The sequence below is a fragment of the Anomalospiza imberbis genome, chromosome 30, assembly GCF_031753505.1.
Source record: "Anomalospiza imberbis isolate Cuckoo-Finch-1a 21T00152 chromosome 30, ASM3175350v1, whole genome shotgun sequence".
Taxonomy (NCBI): domain Eukaryota; kingdom Metazoa; phylum Chordata; class Aves; order Passeriformes; family Viduidae; genus Anomalospiza; species Anomalospiza imberbis.
In genome coordinates, this window is record NC_089710.1 from 1,896,922 (window position 1) to 1,916,673 (window position 19,752).

The 19,752-nt window shown below is 54.1% G+C and overlaps 2 protein-coding genes across 2 annotated transcripts in view; one reads left to right on the forward strand and one right to left on the reverse strand.

The window, feature by feature from the left end:
• Positions 1–19,752, forward strand: part of LOC137463846 (zinc finger protein 271-like) — a 473,788-nt gene that overhangs the window by 70,654 nt on the left and 383,382 nt on the right. The gene's annotated exons all lie outside the window — the stretch shown is intronic.
• LOC137463820 (serine/threonine-protein kinase pim-1-like) lies at positions 15,009–17,536 on the reverse strand. Its single transcript, XM_068175210.1, is given in 6 exon segments — positions 15,009–15,456; positions 15,458–15,585; positions 15,870–16,046; positions 16,269–16,638; positions 16,868–16,918; positions 16,997–17,536. Coding segments are annotated over 6 exon segments (1,470 nt in total). The 3' UTR covers positions 15,009–15,252.

The following is a 19,752-nucleotide window of genomic DNA, read 5'->3' on the forward strand; positions in this document are numbered from 1 at the left end:
CAAATTAATTTGAATAACCTGAGAAGGTGAAGAGTTGGAATTTTGCTTCCCATCTCAAAGCAGCAACTCATTTGCCTTAATGTCATCCACTGAGAGTCACTTTACAGAACAGAGCACTACACAGAGGCAAAAAAAGAGGTCATTCTTTGGTTTACAAACGGTTTTCTATGAAGGAATGGTAATATCCTAATTCTCTTAAGGAATAAAAGCTCTCAAGAAATGAGAGTCCACTCAGTGGTAAAATAGTAGCCCAAAGAAATGAGTAGATGGCAAAAGGGCGAATCCTCCCCCTGGTACAGAGATCTGAGTGGCCAGTAAAGTACAGCTCTCCCCTCTTGTTCCCTGCAGGACAATCAGGACCATGAAGAGGAAAAGTCACAGATATTCCTTCTGCCCTCCCTAACCAAAGCTGTGCCAAAGCACAGATGCTGCCTTCAAACTGACTCAAATTCCAGCCTAGACCTCTCACCTTCCAGACAACTCCTTCTCCAACACCCCACCAGCACCAAGCCCCCCAAACTCCCGCACAGAAGCCCTCAACACCCCGCCAGGAGCCCCAGCTGTCCCCGTTCCTCCGCAGAGCTTTCCCACCCTCCAGCAGACGCCCTGGTTCCCTGCAGGTGCCGTGGGATGGCACTCAGGAGGATCTGCTCCAAGGCCTTCCCCTGGAGCACGCTCAGGCTGCCAGGCCTATGGATCCTGGATCATCCTTCCCACCGAGCCTTCCAGTGCACGGCTGCTCCATTTGCACCTTTGCGCTCAGCTCGGACTTCTCCACTTCACCAGGAGTACTGGGAAAGGATGGAGAGCAGCCTGGCAAGCTCTTTCTGCAGCTCCCTCTTTACCCTGGGGAGGTAGAACATTCCACAGGAAAGCAACTGGTGCCACAAGGAGCGGGTGGCCTCAGGCACCTTTGGGGATGGAACAAGGCCTTGGTTTGACATAAGTAAGCACAAGCCATTCACATGAGTAAACAAGTAATTAGCACAGACATGCCTAAGTACTTAGCACCAGTTAGCATAACAAAAACCTGGTGGCCTAACTTGACATGAGAGTGACCTGACAAAAAGCTTTAGACACAGTCTACCAGAAGAACTAAGGGCAAGTGTGGAATCAGCCCTGTGCAGGGAAGCCCTGAGGAAGACTTTGTGCTGCTTTGGAGCATCGAGACCGCTCCTGGCCAGGGCCCGGACATCAGCTTCAAGTATGGGAATCTGACACAATGTATTTCCAACCGCCTGCCTATGGAATAACCTCAGCAGTGTAAAGATGGATGGTGATTTTGATACAACTCCGACATCAACCCACTGAAATTTATATGTGTCAGAGAAACACTTTAGTGGGGTGCAGACCCCTGCCCTCCTGCCTGGTCAATAAAAGGGCTTTTGGCTGACAATGCATTTGTCTGCTGATTTGTTTGAATGAGGGAGACCCCTCAGGACTGCTGTATCCTGAGGGAACACCGTTGGCCTTGGCCTGTAGGCACCTGCACAAACTTAAAATCAGCTGCCTCAGCTTCCAGGACCTCTCTTGGCCAGCATCCTGACGTGGATGCAGGACTGCTGTGAGGCACTGCTGGGACCCAGCGGGACAGGACCGGCTGTCTCGTGTCCACGTAGCACCCCTCACACAGCCAGGGCCATCCCGAAACCAGACAAACACTCACGTGTCAGCACAGGGGAGCAAGGAGCACTGGGCTCCTCTCAAGGTATCTCAAAGTTCAAGAATCCACCACAGCACTGGTAAATTTTTGGGGGGACCAAGGACTTTGAATATCAAAAGGGAAACTCCAATTTGTAGGGAGGGAAGTAGAATGCCTGGGACATGTGATTTGTCAAGGGAGCTGGCAGCTGAATCCTGAGAGAATTGCAGGGATAGCCTCACTCCCACGGGCAAAAACTAAGAGAGAAGTCAGAAGGTTTTTAGGCCTGTTGGGATACTGTAGGCTATGGATTGAAGGATACACGCAGGCCATCAGGTTCTTGTATGAAAAGTTAGTAGAAGAAGAGATTAGATGGGAAGAAGACAACAAGCAAATTTTGAAGCTTTAAAGCAAACATTAGTCAGTGCAGCAGCACTGAGTCTTCCTGCCTTAGACAAACCCTTCTATCTGTTTGTGGATATAGAAAAAGGGGCAGCACATGGAGGGTTAGCCCAGGACCGGGGAGGATCCAGGAAACCAGTGGCCTGTTTATCAAAACTGCAAGACCCTGTCAGCTGGGGGTGGCCAACCTGCATTCAGGCGGTGGCAGCGAGCGCCCCACTCGTAGAAGAAAGCAAAAAATTAACCTTGAGGGGGAAATTGAAAATATATACCCCACACTCAGTAAGGAGTATCCTCAGCTAAAAGGCTGAGAAATGGCTCACAGATTCCCGAGTGCTGAAGTATGAAGCCATCTTAATAGATAATGGTTTAGAGCTAGATGTGAGTAACCAACTCAACCCTGCCCAGTTTTAGATGGAAAACCAGGTGAGGAATTAGTATATAATTGCCTAGAGGTTATAAACTATCAAACTAAAGTAAGAGAGGACCTAACAGATCAACCACTCCAAGGTGGAAAACGATTGAACATCGATGGATTTTCACGGGTAATCCAGGGCACAGGGTATTGGGGTGGGCTATAGCAGATGAAGAGTTAGTGGCCCTAGAAAAAGGAAAGTCACCTTCCAACTGGTCAGCCCAAGCATGTGAGTTGTATGCCTTCAAGTGAGCTCTGGAAATATTCACACAGAAAAGAGAAACAATATATACAGACTCAAAATATGCTTTTGGAGTACTGCATACCTTTGGAAAAATTTGGGAAGGGAGTGGGCTATTTAATTCAAGGGGAAAGGAACTAAAAACTTATTTTAGAAGTGTTAGAAACTTTACAATTACCAGAAGAAGTGGCAGCAGTATATGTTAAAGGACATAAAAAAGGAGTGACTCAAGAAGCACAAGGGAACCATTTAGCAGATTTAGATGCTAAGAATGCAGCCGAATCAGGGACAGGAAAACTAATGATAGCATTGACCTCCATGAGAGAAATGGAATAAGTCCCCGTATTCAGTGAGACAGAAGAGAAAAAATTCCTCAAAACAGGAGCCAAGAAAGATAACAAAGGGAAGTGAAGATTAGCAGATGGGAGGCAAATGTTGAATAAACCCCTTGCCAGGAAAATGCTCAAAGGCATACATGGAACAACACACTGGGGTACACCAGCGCTAAGTGATCAATTTCTAAGGGACTGGGGCTGCATAGGAATTTTTGGGATAGCTAAGCAGGTAACTGAAAGGTGTGTGATATGCCAACAAGTAAATGAGAAGGTCATGAGGAAAACACCAGGGGAGGGCGAGAACTAGCCTTACAGCCCTTTCAAAACATCCAAGTAGACTTTACCGAGCTTCCCCAGGTACAACGGTGGAAGTTTTTGCTAGTGATAGTAGGTGACCTGACTCATTGGGTAGAGGCGGTACCCACGGTTAAAGCCAATGCCAATGTTGTGAGTAAAACACTTCTAGAATCAATCATTCCCCGACATGGGATGGTGAACAGGATTGATTCTGACCAAGTGTAAGAGGCCGTCTGAAGCCCCCACTTTTGCCTACCGATTGCCACGAGGAGAAACCCCCTTCCCCAATACACTTCTGGCTTGGAGAGAGCAGCAGTGCAGGTGCAGTTGCTGCACCGTTACGTTAGCTGTTCCGAACAAGGCCTGGCAAGGACTTGGCAAGGACTTGGCAAGGAATCAGCAAGGACCTGGCATGAACACAGCAAGGAACGGCCTGGTGTATCTTTGCCCACTCTCCTCCTGAAGGCGAATGAACTTTTGGGGTGACCCTAGTGGTCTCTCACTGAAGACCTCTCATCTGCCCCATTACCACTGTGACAGACAGACGGAGATGGAAAACCCTCCTCCCAAGGACTGAGACTGAGACCCCTACCACAGGGAGTGGGGAAACCAAAAATGACATGACCTGTTCTTCTTCAGCAATTCCAATGCACTTATTCTTCATTGTGTTTGTCCTGCCTTGGTGGTTTCAGTGGACTCACCTGTTCCCCCACAGCAATTACAATAGACTCTCATTGTCCTGCATGTTCCCCCCTCTTTCCTCTGTGGACTATAACTGTGAGGATCTCGCCTGTGTTGGTAGCTATTCCCATCCCCCTCTTTTCTCTCTCTCTTTATCCTTTTATCTCCTTTCTGATCCCCACTATCGCATTTACTGTTTTGGCCCTTAATAAAGGTACATTTGTTGTGATTAACTGATAGTCCCTTGTTGTTTTCCTTATTGCACTTTTGGGATTGGCAAAAAGAACCATCGCGACACCCCGCACAAGCGGATCGTGACAGATGGCCAGGGTATCAGACCCAGCCAGCAGGGGTTTAGCAGGGGCAGGTCGTGTTTGACCAACCTGGTCTCCTTCTATGACCAGGTGACCCTCCTGTTGGATGCAGGAAAGGCTGTGGATGTGTCTATTTGGACTCCAGCAAGGCCTTTGACACTGTCTCCCACAGCACACTCCTGGAAAAGCTGCAGCCCACGGCTGGGCCAGGAGCACTCTGTGCTGGGTTCAGAACTGGCTGGATGGCCGGCCCAGAGAGTGGTGGTGAGCGGTGCTGCATCCAGCTGGGGACAGTCACCAGTGCTGTCCCTCAGGGCTCTCTGCTGGGCCAGCTCTGTTCAATATTTTTATTGACCACATGGATGAGGGGATTGAGGCTTTCATTAGTAAATCTGCAGATGACACTTAGCTGGAAGCGTGTGTCCATCTGTTGGAAAGTAGGAGGGCTCTGCAGGGAGACCTGGAATGGTTTCCAGTAAAATGAAGTTTAACCAGTCCAAGTGCCCAGTCCTGCATTTTGGCCACAATAACCCCCTGCACAGCTCTAGGCTGGGGACGGTGTGGCTGGACAGTGCCCAGGCAGAAAGGGACCTGGGGGCACTGGTCGACAGCAGGCTGGACATGAGCCAGCAGTGTGCCCAGGTGGCCAAGAAGGCCAATGGCTCCTGGCCTGGATCAGGAATGGTGTGGCCAGCAGGAGCAGGGAGGTCATTCTTCCTCTGTACTTGGCACTGGTGTGCTTGGCATTCCTCTTCTGTACTGGCACCTTTCCTCGAGTGCTGTGTCCAGTTCTGGACCCCCCAGTTTAGGAGGGATACAAAGGACCTGGAGTGTGTCGAAAGGAGGGCAACAAGGCTGATGAGGGGTCTGGAACACAAGTCCTGTGAGGAACGACTGAGGGAGCTGGAGTTGTTTAGATTGGAGAAGACTTAGAGGTGACCTTATCACTCTACAGCTTCCTGAAAGGTTGTTGCAGTCAGGTGGGGGTCGGTCTCTTTCTCCTCACAGCAACTGATAGGACCAGAGGACAGTGTCTTAAGCTGTACCAAGGGAAATTTAGGTTGGATATTAGGAAAAAAAGTTTTTTATAGAAAGGGTGATAAATTCCTGGAACTGTCAGTCCGGGGAGGTGGTGGAGTCACCACCATGGGATGTGTTTAAAAAAAGACTGGATGTGGCACTCAGTGCCATGGTTTAGCTGAGGTGGTGTTAGGGCATGGGTTGGACTTGATGATCTTGAAGGTCTCTTCCAACCCAACAATTCTGTGATTCTGTGATTGTGTGACATCACAGACCAGGTTGTGACATCATATAGTTGGCTGTGACATCACAGGTTTATTATGTGACATCACAGAGCAGGCTGTGACATCAGAGGATGCCTGTATGACATCACAGAGCACAGCAAGCTGTGTGGTCAAAGAGTGTGCTGTGACATTATAGGGTGGCTGTGTTCCATCACTGAAGGTGTTGTGACATCACAGGTTGGGTCTGTGAGCCCACAGAGGTGCTGTGTGACATGTTAAGTGAGTTCTGCCATCACAGAGCAGGCTGTGACATCACAGAGGAGGCTGTGATGTCACAAAGTCAGCTGTGACATTACAGTCTGGCTGTGTGACATCACAGAACGGGTTGTGAAGCCACCGAGAAGACTCTGACATCATAGAAAAGGGCTCTGTGACATCTCTTCTCCATCCACCACTGACAGCTTTGCAAATCAGGACTTGTTTGAGCTGTTTTGCCTCCACTGCAGGACAATCATCCTGATACAAGAACTTAATTGTGTTTATTTCTACCACAGAACCACAGTTGTCTAAAATCAATTCTAGTATGGAAATCACTTATGGATGCTGGACTCATCAGATGCTGCTGGGACGTTGCACATAGCTCAGGGAAGAGTGTGATTGTTATTAAATTGTGTCCTGTTCAACCATGATCTGTTGGCCATGAAGAGAAACTTTCTGTGCCTCTGAGTCTCACCAGTTCCTGACCCCCAAAGGACACAAACCTGATGAGTTGTGGTTCCCACTCCAGTGGTGGCACTTGGACCTCCCTCCATCCCCAGAGCAGAGATCCCTTGTCCCAGAAAGTCCCTGGCAATGCAGGGATGAAGGAAACAGGACAGGCTGAGGGGATCAGGGGCAGGGCACGGCCAGGGATTTGGGGTGGTTGTGAGCCCAGGGCAGGACCCGGCCCTTGGCCTTGGTGAACCTCATCCAATTGTCCTGGGCCCATGGCTCCAGCCTGTCCAGATCCCTCTGCAGAGCTTCCTGCCCTCCAGCACAGCCACACTCCCACCCAGCTTCGGCTCACCTGGGAACTGACTGAGGGTGCCCTCGATGGCCTCGTCCAGATCAGCAATCAAGAGATTTCACTGACCTGGCCCCAGTCCTGAGCCCTGGGGACACCCCTGGATGTGACTCCATTCCTCAGCTGCTCTGAGTGCCAGGGCTTGGATGAGGGAAATGGTGGGGAGGGGTTGGGGACAAAGTGTTATTGATTGCCAAACATGAAGGGTCTTGATTTTCATATCTATTCAGACTGCATTAGGAGGTGCTGGGGGTCAATATCAATTGGACATTGCTGATATCAATCTGTAAACAGGAAAAACTGGAAAAGAAAACAGGACAAAACAGCTCTCTCTGCATAGTTTTCAAAACAGTATATTCACTTTAAATGCACTACTGAAATCTGTCTAATTCATCACAGAAGAATTGAAAATTTCAAGGCCTTTTCTTGTCTTGGGCGTTTTGAACAAATATTTATGAGCTTTTCTCACTGAATTCCTGAATTGACAAGCTCAAGAAAGAAGAGGCTTCTGGAGTAGTAAAATTCATCAGACACCTCCAAGTGGCTGAGGATCCATCCCCATCAGAGCGGCAATGACCAGCAATGGGCACAGCTTTGTGGCTGCCCCAGCTCTGGGATGGGCCCTGGCCCTGGAGCAGGAGCAGCTCTGGAGGGCCCCAAGGCCGGGCTCTTGTGCTGGCCTGGGCAGATGGGATGGCAGCAGGGGCTGCAGAGCTCTCAGCACCTCAGACCGGGGGGAGCAGGGCACCCAGGGAGCCTCCTTTGGCCTTGGCCAAGCCCCTTCCCCCATGGCTGGGGCTGAGTCCTGGCTGAGCTGCAGCTGCTGCTGTGCCCTGGCCAGGGGCTGAGGCCGTGGGGCCAGTGGCCAGAGCAGCCTGGGCTGAGCAGAGCTGTGGGGCCAGAGCCGGCTGGGCTGTGCTGGGGAGAGGCCCTTGGTGCTGCACAGAGCTCAGGGCAGCTGGCAGAGCTTGCAGGGAGCTGGGCTGGGCTCAGAGAGCCTGGCACAGAAACCATCAGTGTCCATCTCAGCCTGGCTGAGCGTGCAGGGCAGGACTCAGCCCAGGCCTTGTGGGGCAGGGCCAGCGCCTGTGCAAGGCATGGAAAACAGGCAAGTGCCCGAGAGAGGAGGCTGCTCTGTGCCCTTGGGGGCATGGACACAGCAGGAACACTCAGGAGCCCAAAGAGCCTCCATGGCTGTGCTGGAGACCAAGGCTGGAGCAGGGAAATGCAGGGCTGCTGCGCCATGGGGAGGGCATTGAATTCCAGCACACACCTCAGCTCTCTGATGGTCCCGGCACCATGCTGGGCCCTGTTTCAGGCTGGAGCAGAGCAGATGTTGATGGCACAGGAGCCCTGCGGGGCTGGCAGGGACCTGCAGCTTGCAAGGTGCTCTGCTCTCCCTCAGCTCCTCTCTGAGAGATCCAATCCCAGCTCGGCACCTCAGGGCACAAGTGGCACTGCCTGGTCATGGGCACACAGCTGGTGTCTGCCTGGAAAGGGGCACAGGTGTTAATACTTGTACATTTCATATTATACAAGGACATTTTTATTATCTGCGTCACTTCAGTACTTTTCTGTACTGTTTTCTGTACAGAAAACAGCAATTTTCTGAAGTACTAATGGCAGAAGGAAAAGAAATACTGATCTTCCCGTCTTCTTGAGTCACCAATATTCTGTTTATTCTTGCCTCTCCCTCTTCCTTCAGGTGTTTCCAGTTCTTCTGTTGAAATGGCCATGTCAAAGGACATCTCTGCACTAGACCAGGTGGATCTATGTACTTCCTGTTGTGCCCAGATTTCCCCCTCCAGATGCTTTCTGGTCATTCAAATGTCTCTCAATGGACTGGTTTCACTGTTTTGCACATCAGGGAGTGGCCCAATCTTTCTGAAGTTCAAATAAATATGAATTATATCTTACTATTTTTAAATCTATCATAGAATTGCCTTTTCTTATGTCTTTGTCTAAAACTGTTCCTGTACAGAATTCCCTTGGGGATGGGGGACATGTCAGATGCTGCTGGGACATCACAGAGAGCTGAGGGAAGAGCTGCGATGGTTATTAAACTGTTCAAATGTTCAACTTGTGTTTGTTGGCAAGAAACCTTTCTGTGCCTCTGAGTGTCACCATCCCTGAGCCCAAAGGACACAAACCTGATGAGTTGTGGTTCTCACTGCAGGGGCACTTGGACCTTGGCTCTGCACAGGAGAGCTCTTCATCCCCTTTCCCTCTTTTCCTCCCTCTGGGCATGGAGGGAGCTCCTGACTTCAGCCTGTGACTCGTGTGTGCAAAGAGCAAATCTGGGCAGAATCGGGGCAGGGAGGGTTTGGGGGGACTTTGCTGGGCACAGAAGGTGTTTTCCATTGCTCTGAGACTGTCTGCTGTGCAAAGTGGAGTTAATATCCAGCAGAGGAATGACTTTTGCATTTGGTGGAGCTGTGCCTTCCCTTGGCTTTGTTGGCTGACAAGAAATGAACATCCCTCTGTGTCTGGAGCAGCTCCTTCTCCAAGGAAAGCAGGTGGGAGTTGGAGCCAAGGAGCTGAAACCTGCAGGTGCAGCCTGGGCTGGAGGGAGCTCAGATTTGCACAAGGCTGCTCTGAGTGCCAGGGCTTGGATGGGGGAAATGGTGTGGTGGGGTTAGGGACAGAGTCTGATTGATTGTCAGCCATGAAGGGTCTTGATTTTCATATCTATTCCAACTGCATGAGGAGGTACTTGGATTCAGTGTCAATTGGAGATTGCACATGTCAATGTATTACCAGGGAAAAAAAAAACTAAACAGGACCAAAAAAAAATTTTCTCACTGTCTTTTAAAATGTAGTGTATTCACTTTGAAGAGGCTTCTGTAATTGGGCTAATTAACCACAAATTATTTGAACACTTACATTATTCCCAGATGCTTGGCTTGTTAAGGTGTTCTGAATGTTAATGAGCTCTGGGACACTGAATTGCTGAAGTGAAGAGCTGAAGGCTGAAGAAGCCTCTGGAGCAGTAAAATTCAGCAGCAGCCTCCAAGTTGCTGAGGATGTCAGCAGCCCCCACTGAGGCCATCCCTGCCCAGAGACCGTGGGGGAATGGGCAGACAAGGAGAGCATCCCTGGGGCTGGGGCAGCAGAACTCAGAGGCACCAGCGGCTCCAGCTGGGAAATGGAGTGTGGAATGTGGCTGTGAAAGCCCTGCCTGGGCTGTGCCAAGCAGGACACACAAGCCCCGACTCCCATCCCCCAAACAACTCTCTCAAGGAGACATTTAAGAGGAATTACAATTCTTTGTGTCCTCTGAGTTGGATGCACTGGAGAAATACCAACAAGAGATTCTCATGAGCTCAAACCAACAAAACAGCCTTTATTGGGAACTTTAAAAGATCAGAGAAACTTTGGCAAAAGGTCTTATTCAACATTTAATCAACAAAAACACTTCTCAAAGCATTAACTTGGCCCATTCAACTTCACAAGCTCCAATCCTGTTCAATTTTAAGTTAATCAAAATTCACAAGAAGACACAGAAATAGAGAAAAATAAGATTTAGAGAAGCACACACAGAGCTACCAACTCCTGGATTCCAGTGGTTCTCAAAAAAATAGAAATTCCAAGGGGAGGTAGGGTCAAATATGTGGTTGCCTTGTGCTCAGCCTTAAATACCCCTTGGTGTTCCTGGGCCCTTCCCCAGGTGGGACTTGGGGTCATTTGGTCGCTCAGGAGCTGGGCTGGGGGCTCCAGAGGTGGCTGTGGAGCATTGCCTGTGCTGTGCCAGGGACTGGCAGACACTGCTGGGCTGGGATAGAGGCTCTGGGGGGATTGGGGTTCCAGGGCAGGGCAGGGCTGGGGTTCCAGGGCAGGGCAAGGCTGGACCTGCCCCTTCCTCCCCACACATGAAATGTTTCCAGCCAACAATCTCCTCCAGTCTGTCACAACAGGCAGTGTAGGAGGTGAAATCCCAATTCTGGCCATGGGCACCTGGATGAGAAGGACAGTTCTTTTCCATAGGAAGGAAAGCCCCAGGTCTTGGCTCATTTCTGGTTTGATTGCCTGGATTCTGTTTGGTTTTGTTGTTGCTTTGTTTCCTTTTCTGTACCTGCAGTGTCCAGTCAGGAGCAGAGTGACTCTTGCCAAGGAAATTTGTGGTGCTGTCGCTTAATATTAAATCTGGCTTTTGCTGATCCCTTGCTGGGGATTTTTTCAGTGCTCTCAAGCCCTCGTTGGTAACAGGGTGAAGGAGCCCTGGCCCAGGCTCTGGCCCTGGGGGACACAGGGATGCTGCCGGTGGGTTCCTGTCCCCCTGTCCCACTCCCTAAAGTCCCAGCCCCCGTCCCTGTGTCAGGCTCTGGGGTCGATCTCGTGGAACATCCTCTGGGGGAGGCTGTGGCGCCGGGGGCGGGGGGACCCGGGGGGACGGGGGACCCCGCTGTGCACGAGCAGTGTTGGACTTCTCTGGGGGAACTGTGAGGGGGGGCTGGGGTGGAGTGACCTCACACAGCCCCTGTGGTGTCACACACCCCTGTGATGTCACACAGCTGCCCGGTGATGTCACAACCCACTCTCTGTTTTCACAGAGCCACCCTCTATGATGGCAGGATCTGCTCTATTGCCTTAGACCCTTCTCTATGATGTCACAGCCTGCCCTGTGATGTCACAACCCCCTCAGTGATGCCACAAAACCCTCCCTGTGATGTCATGCTGCCACTCTGTAATGTCACAGCACACACTTTGACCTCACTGCCTGCTCTATGATGTCATACAGCCATGCCATGATGTCACAGCCTGCTCTGTGATGTCACACAGTCCCCTCTATCATGCCATAGCTGCTTGATGACCTCACACAACACACTCTGTGATGTCATAGCCCAATCTGTGACCTCACACAACCCACTCTGTGCAGTCACACAGCCCCTCTCTGACATCACAGCTGCTCTGTGCCTCCGTGACACAGCCACAGAGGTGCTGCTGTGACACAGCCCCCTCTGGGACACCCCACAGCCCCTGCCAGTGCTGAGCCCCTGTGAGCTCTCTCTGTGCCCTGCTCGTGTCCCTGGGATGCCCTGGCAGTGCCCCAGCCCTGCTGGGCTGTGCACAGGAGCTGCTCCTGGCCAGAGCTGTCTCTGCAGCGCTGCCCTTGCCAGGAGCTGCCTCTGGGCCAGGAGCCCGGCCCAGCTCAGCAGCACAGACACAGCACCAGGACTTTAATGACCTCTGGGGCTTTGGTGCTGTTTGCATCAGACCCAGTCCCTCAGAGTGTGCTCAAAGAGCTTCTCAAGAACTCAAAAAGTCAGATTCAAAGTCCAAACTTTCTTTAACTGTTAATGGGTTCCACTCAAGGACACAATTGATATCAAAGTGTCCCCAGGCCCCAGGCAGAGCAGAGAACTGGAGGCACTGATGACAGGTGGGGACAAACAAGGCAAAGGTGTCTCTGGTGCTGAGCAAACCTGGATGTGTTTCAGGAATGCAAAGGGCCAAGGCTGAGCCCCAGCCCCTGGCAAGGCAGATCCTGTCCCTCCCTCCTTGCTCAGGGCTCTTCCCGGGATGGGCACTGGCATGTGGGGATGTGCCATGCCAAGGGCAGGACCATGGGGCGGCCCCTGCCAGGCTGCTGAGCAGGGACAAGGAGGCCATGAGGCCCCAGGGCTGCAAGGGTCACTTGTCCCCTCGTGGCCTCAGGCCCAGGGCCAGCAGCCATGGCCAAAGGGCTGCACAGGTTGGCTCTGTCAGGGCCTTGCAGCTGCTGCACATCCCTGTGCCCTCTGCAGCCCAGGCTGTCCTGCGGTGTCCCTGCCCTGGCCTCTGTCCCTGCAGGCTGTCGTCATCCCCCGGCTGCCCCACCTCGCTGGCCCCTTCCTTTGCTGACAGCTCTGCCTCCTGCCTGCCCCTGCCTGGCCACACAAAGCCTTGGCCTTGAGACCCAAAGGGTTCATTCCATTTTTACCGTGCCTGTGAACTTCCAGCACAGGAACAAGGCATGCAGGGGCTGCTTTCCCAGCAAGGATGGCTGGAAGAGAAGAAGAAGACATCTGGCTCAAGGGTGCAGTGATAGAGAAAACAAGGACTGAATCTGGGAACTTGGGGTTGGATTTATGGAAATGGGTAAATTGTAATTGGCATTTAGCGACTGTATATGAGCAACACACTGGTAGAATTACATGTCCACGTCAGGTTAGGAGTTATCCCATGTTAGACCTCAGGCCTGAATAAATGATACCCTCTGAAATAGCAAATGAGTGTTAAGGAACCTCATTCTGACAGTTCATGTTTCAGAAACACGTGGCTTTTGCTCCTCTCTTCTACCTGAGAGCTTCCTGGGCAGGGGCAATTCTTCCAATTGCATCGGCGAGGTTCTGGCTGGAAAGGGCAGGGAGCAGATGGATTCAGCTTCTCCTGGCAGCCCCTGAGATGCCAGTTGTCATTTGTGTGCGCCGAGGATTCCGCTTCAGACTCGGAACTTGCGCAGCTGCTCCTCGGGCGCTGCTCGCACGCAGGCACAGCGGTGCTGCAGCAGCTGTCCCGCACACAGGGAGGGCTCTGGAGCCTCCCCAGGGCCACCAAGGAGCAGAGGAGGGAACGTGCCTGGCACCTGCTGCAGGACCGTGGGGCTGCGGGGCATCCTTGGGTCTCTTGGATGGGGGAGGGAGCGGGGCAAAGGGAATCCAGATGAGACAGGGATCAGACAGCCCCACGCCAGGCAGCGTTTTCTCCTCTGAGAGCTCCTCCGAGCTGAGCAAGCTGGTGAAGCCTGCGGAGCAAATGAGACCCGGGAGTGAGGGAAAGGCTGGCTGGGAAGGAGTCAGATAAACCCGTGTGGGCATTTCCCTTTCCAAGGGGCTCCTGGGCAGACAAAGGGGACAAGAAGGCGGCCCCACCTCATGACATTCCCTTTTTTCCTTCAGGAGCTCTATTGCAGTCACTGCATACAAGAGTTGACTTGATCCCCTTGATGCCAGGGAGCGCCAAGAGCTTGAACCTCGCTGGAGTCCAGCCCTGCCTGCCTATCACTGAGCAGAGGGAAAAGATGAAGAAACTGGGCAGGGCTTGAGCCAAACTGGCATTTTGCCACTTGTTATTTCCTCCCAGCTTTTGCAGCAGGGCGACAACCCCATGGCTGCAAACCACTCCCTTTTGCAAGGCAGACGTGGACCTCGCTGGTAGCTCAGGGCTCTTGAAGGGGCTGCTGCAGTTGGCAACAGGAGCTGTTGTTGAACTTTTAACATTGCTTAACCCCCCCTGCCAAATGCCATCAAGTGGCTGAGGAAGGACACAAAAAGATTAGCCTGGAGGAAGGGAGGCCAAAACCTTGGAAAAGGATGAAAGAAATGCTGTGATCGTGATGATGACAAAAAAAAAACCAATTTATTTTTGACAGCAAATGAGCACCCGCCGCCCTCCAGCCCTCCCAGACTGGCAGGCCGAGCGGAGCCGTTTCCATGGCATGAGGTGCTGGCAGCCTGCGGAGAGAAACCAGAGAGCCACGGTCAGTCACAGAAGGCTCCTGTCCCCCTGTCCCACCATGGCCTGGGCCCGGGCCAGGCTGCTGGCTGTGCTCAGAGCCCAAACCTCCCGAGCCATTCTCTGTTTCGAGAGAAGGGCAGCGTGGCAGGCCATGTTCCACCTCCTCTGCTTAAGCACAGCACAGCAGCCTCCTCAGCAGCTGTAAGGGCAGGATGCCCATGTGCCCGCTGCCCTCTGCCCGAAGCCCTTCTGCCAGCCCAGCTGTGGAGCCGGGTGCCCACCTCTGGAGACCTGCTGCCAGGACAGGAGCCGATTCCGCACGAGGTCCTCGTCCTTCTTGAAGGGGATGTCCCTGCAGACCGTGGCCCCTGGTGTAGCGCTGGCACTGGAGGTGCTCCACGGACGGTGCAGGCGCTTCCCCGTCCGGTCTGGGCACCAGGTGTAATCTTCCTGGGAAAACAAAGAACAATTTCATGAAATCAATTCTAAACAAGACCTGGAAACAAGAAGAAGCTACAAAGCCTGTCACCGTTTCACGGGCCTGAGGAGGGTCTGAGCACTCCATGCGAGAATTAAACCTGTCCATGGGTGGGGAAAAACCCCACCTTTCCCGCCCTTAAACGCACCCCTTCCTCAAGGGCCTGCAAAGCAGACCAGCTGGGGCACGGCTTTGGAACCCGTCCCCCTCTGCTGCCCCCATCCACATGGATGGATGCTTTGTCAGGCTGGCTGCCCCCACCCCAGCCCATGCCAGGCTGGCTGGCAGAAGCTGTCAGCAAGGCCAGGAGCCGGCTCCCCTTCCACAACACCCGTCCCCTCTCCCACCAAAAAGCAGCTTGGCGGCCGGGGGAAAAATTAATATTCCCCAGGGCCGCCAAGCGGGGAACCTACGGCGCGTGGCCAGCCCGAGCCCTGCCATGCCTGGAAGCTCGAGCATCCCCCCGCCCCTGCGCCAGCTGGGGACTCATCTTGATTTCATCGGGGCGCAGAGCGTGTCCTCCAGGAAGGGGCCGCAGCCAAAGCCACTCGGCTTTGCCCCGCCAGCGGCCAGCTCGAGGATGGTGTTCCCAGCTCCATGTGGTGCTCCAGAAGAACACGCCAGCTGTGCCTCGGCTTGTGGGCTCATCTCGATGCCATTGAGCTGCAGGGGGATGTTTCCCCTGTTCCAGTCCGTGGCACCTTCACTGCACTGCCACCACTTCTCCAATGGGACAGGGAGCACTGAGACACTCCCTCCACAACTCGCTGGGGACCAGCGGAAGCATCTCCTTGGCTGCGCTCTCTCCTCCGGGCCGCGGCCACAGGGAAACGCTCCGGGGTTTTCTTGGAGTGCCACGAGACGTGTGCAGCTGGTACTTGCTGGGCTCCTGGATCCTACTGAGCAGAGGGATGGATCTCTGCTGTCTCCTGGGCCAGGCAGGGCTCCCGCAGCCAAGAATGCTCAAAAAGGTCTTCCAGTGATGGCCTGTCTGCGGGTTCCATGGATAAACACCACCTGATGAGGTGCTGGCACTCTGCAGAGAAACCAGAAACCGCCACTCAGCTGGACAAGGCTCCTGTCCGTGCTCTCCCACATTCCACGGTGCCCAGGCCACACTAGGAATGCTCGGAGCTGCAGCCAAAAGCTTCCCATCGATCCTCCCTTCCGGAGGAGAGCAGCACAGAGGCACACGTGCCACCTCCTCCAGCTAACCCAGGAGATCAACCTCCTCACTAGCTGCTAGAGCGGGACGCTTCTGTGCCAGCTGCCCCCTCCCAACCCCGCTCTTCCTCCCGAGCCTTGAAGGCGCATCCCCACCTTGAGACACCCGGGGTGGGAAGAAGAGCTGGCCCTGGACGATGTCCCTGTTTGTATGGAAAGGAAGGTCCCCGCAGACCAGGTCATAGAGCAGGATGCCCAGGGACCAGATGGTGGCTGGCTGGCCATGGTAGCAGCCAAAGAGGATCCACTCCGGTGGGCAGTACTCCGGCGTTCCTATGGGACACGGGCACAGCTCATCAGGCCCATGCTGCTCCCTCCCTCCCTCCCTCCCAGCCAGCTCCCGTCCCACAACAGCCAGCCTCTGCCCCGCCGAAAAGCAACTTGGCTGCAGCCAGCTGAAGAAGGATTCCCCCTCCCTCCCTGCCTCCCTCTTCCCCCTCTGCCAGCAAAGGGGGGAACCTCTGCTGCCCGGTTGGGCCCCGGCTTTGGGCTCACCTGACATCCGGGTGTAGAACGTGTCCTGGAGGATCGTGCCGCAGCCGAAGTCGATGAGCTTGGCCTCGCCCGTGGCAAGGTCGACGAGGACGTTCTCGGCCTTGATGTCGCGGTGCAGGACGCCGCGGCTGGTGCAGTGCCGCATGGCCTCCAGCACCTGGCGGAACAGCCCCCGCGCCACGGGCTCCGTCAGGAACCTCTGCTCGGCCAGGAAGTCCCAGAGGTCCTGACAGCGCTGCGGACGCTCCATGACCAGCGCGAAGCCGTCGGGCAGCTCGAACCAGTCCAGGAGCCGCACGACGCCGCGGAAGCCAGGGCACGACACCATCCACAGCAGTGCCAGCTCCATGGGCACAAGGGCGCCGTTGTGCTGCGGGGGGACCGCGATGCCCTCAGCGGGGCCGATGCTGCGCCGCGCCTTGGGCACCCCCTGCCCGGCCCCAGCGCCGCTGGCCATTGCCCGGCCCGGGACGCTGCGCGGCCCCCACTCACTCCCCGCTCGCTCCCCTCGCAGCGTTCCGGCTGCCACCCTGCCGGGCCTCGCCCTAGCCCCGCCCGGCATGCCCCGCCGGCTTCTCCCACTGGCCCCGCTCACTCACCAGCCGCGCCCACTCCGAGATGCGATCGCGGCGCACTCGCTTGATGGCCACCTGCAAGCCAAGGCGAGCGCCGGGCTGAGCTCCCCGCCCGCCGCCCGCCGCCCCCTCCGCTCCGGCCCCGTCTCTTACCGGGGCGCCGTCGGCGAGCCGGGTCCCGGAGTAAACGCTGCCGCAGCCGCCGCTCCCCAGCAGCGGGCCCTCCCGGTAGAGCTGCTCCAGGGCAGGCTTCTCCGCCCGTGCGGGCGGCACCGCGCTCCCGCTCTTCTGCCCCGGGAACCCGACCGCCCGGCGCGCTGCTGCTTGCCGAGCCGCCCCGGGCTGCGGCGGCTCAGGGCCGGCGGCCGAGCCGAGCAGCGGCGGAGCTCGGAGCGGGGAAGCTGCCTGCGATGCTGTCGGGGCCGGGGCGGGCGCGGGGCGGCAGCGGGGCAGCTGCGGGCGGAACCGCGGGAGGGGCTTGGTTCGGGGCCGGGGCCCCAGCCGGGGCCAGCCCAGAGCCCGCGCCAGGTGGAGCCAAAAGACCGCGCTGCTCCGCCAGCACCAGAGCAAGAGGCACTTCCAGAAGTGCCACAGCCAGTACGGAGAGAGCCCGGCCGAGGCGGCTCCACGGCGGGACGGGCAGGGGCGGGCACGGGGCGGCCCCGCCGAGCGGCGCCTTGCGGGACGCGGCATGAGCTGGGCTGGGAGAGGCAGAACACGGACGGGACGGGACGGGAATAGAGTGAGTGTGAGAGGGAGAAGGGGATGGGGAGCGAGTGGAAAGTCGAGCGGAAAACCGATCGAGAGAAGCGCTGCTGCTGCTGCTGCTGCTGCTGCTGCTGCTGCTGCTGCGGAACCGCCGGAGCTCGCGAACGTTCTTCCGTTGCCTCCGCGAACCCAACGGAGGAGCCGCCGCGCGCCCCGCGGAACGAAAGAGAGAAACTAACAAATAAAACCCCAAAGTAATTCCTATTCGAGAAGTAACCAAATCAAACAATGTAGCAATAAAGAAGCGTGTTGGCTTGTGGCTTCTTTCTTCTTTGGCTGAGACGAAGCATTTCATGGGGAAGAATTGCTTCTTCAGACACTTTTGCAAGAGTGGACAGGAGTGGAGCATTTAATTTTCGAGTAGAAAAGGGAAATCGTATCAGTAATGTCATCTCTTTTCATCCTCTGTTGAGACAGTTGCAGGCTGCCAAAAGACATGGTCTGCAATGTGGAACTTGGGGCCAAGATCCTTTTTCTGCCAGAGGATGAGGAGGGGAAGTATCCCAGAATCGTGGAGTCGTGGCATGGTTTGGTTTGGAAAGGATCTGAAAAATCACACGGCTGCAACCCCCCTGCTGTGGCTGGGGACCCCTTGCACTAGCCCGGCTTGTCTAGAGCTCCATGCAGCCTGGCCTTGAACACTGTCAGGGACGGGACAGCCACACCTGCTCTGGGCAACCTGTTCCAGGAGAGAATTTTTTCTGAATTCCTTACCTAAACCGACTCTCTTTCCACCTGGATCCATTCTCCCTTGTCCTGTCCTTGCCTGCCCTTGTACAAAGTCCCTGTCCATCTTTCCTGTAGCTTGCCCTCAGGTACTGGAAGGCCACAGTTGGGTCAAGTCTAAGTCTCTTGCCCAGGCTGAAGAAGCCGAGCTGTGTCAGCCCTTACTTGCAGGAGAGAAGTGTTCTAGATATATAATATAATATTGGCTTTTCGCAAATATTAAAATGGATTTTATATATGTGATGTTAAAGTAACTTTGTTCCAAATATATAGTTTTAAATTTTGTTGTTAATTAGGCTTAGACACAGTAGTGCAATAGCTGATGGAAGTATGCTTGTGTTAAAATGCCTGCTTGGATGGGATAACATCCAATGAACACAGGATGAGCACACCTGTACAGATCTGCCAACCATCAGCACTCACCGTCTGAAGGCAGTGCGGACCAAGGCCCGAACTGGAAGGGATAAAGAGAAGGAGCCAAACCCCAGCCAAGGAACACACATGCTCTGAAAAGGCAGACCCAAAGAGGGGCCATGTAAAATATTTGTTGGAAAATGTAAACTCGTTGATGGGTATGCATAAGAGGCTATGAATATGCAGCAGGCTGGTGTAAGGGAAAAGGTATTTAAGGGGGATCCCTGAAGGTAACAGGGTGGTCTTGGCTGAGTGCCAAGATGCACCCGGCCATAAATAACCTTTGCTCCATGGTCCTTGTCTCCTATTGTCTTTTATTAAACTTTTTACATTTTGACAGGAGAGTGAACGTGTTTTTCACATGGACTACATATGCTTATACAAATTCTAGGAAGACTAGTAATTTTTTCTACAATAATTGGGTTAATCATCACAAACTAACATCCATTTTGCAGCATCTCTTGTTAATAGAAGTTGATTCAATCTTCTTTCTTGATTCAGTCTTCTTGCAGTCTTCAAAGCTCTGTTTGTTATTGCCAAGGCATTCTGATTATCAAATTTTTTATGCTAATCAGGTCTGAAGTACATCAACTCACTTCTGTCCTGGCAGCATGGGTGTGTCAACTCAAGGAGGGAAACACTGACCGAGAGGATTACAGTAAGGTGAAGGTAGACTCAGCCTCCAGTGACCGAGCTACCGGGTATGATCTGTCAGATCCCCTTGAAGGAGCCTCTAGTATGAATGCCCAGGGAAGAAAGGATAACCAGGGCTAGAGGGGCCCTGCCTCGAGCCAGGGAGAGGCACGGGAAAACCGGATCTTTGGTCAGTGTAGATCCGATGGCCGGGCACATCAGAACCACAAAAATGCGACACCTTAGTTGATACTGGAGCGCAGTGTCCCCTGATACCATCGGGACATGTGGGGGCAGAACCTGTTTCCATTGCTGGGGTGACGGGGGGATCACAGCAATTGGCCCTGTTGGGAGCTGAGGTGAGCCTG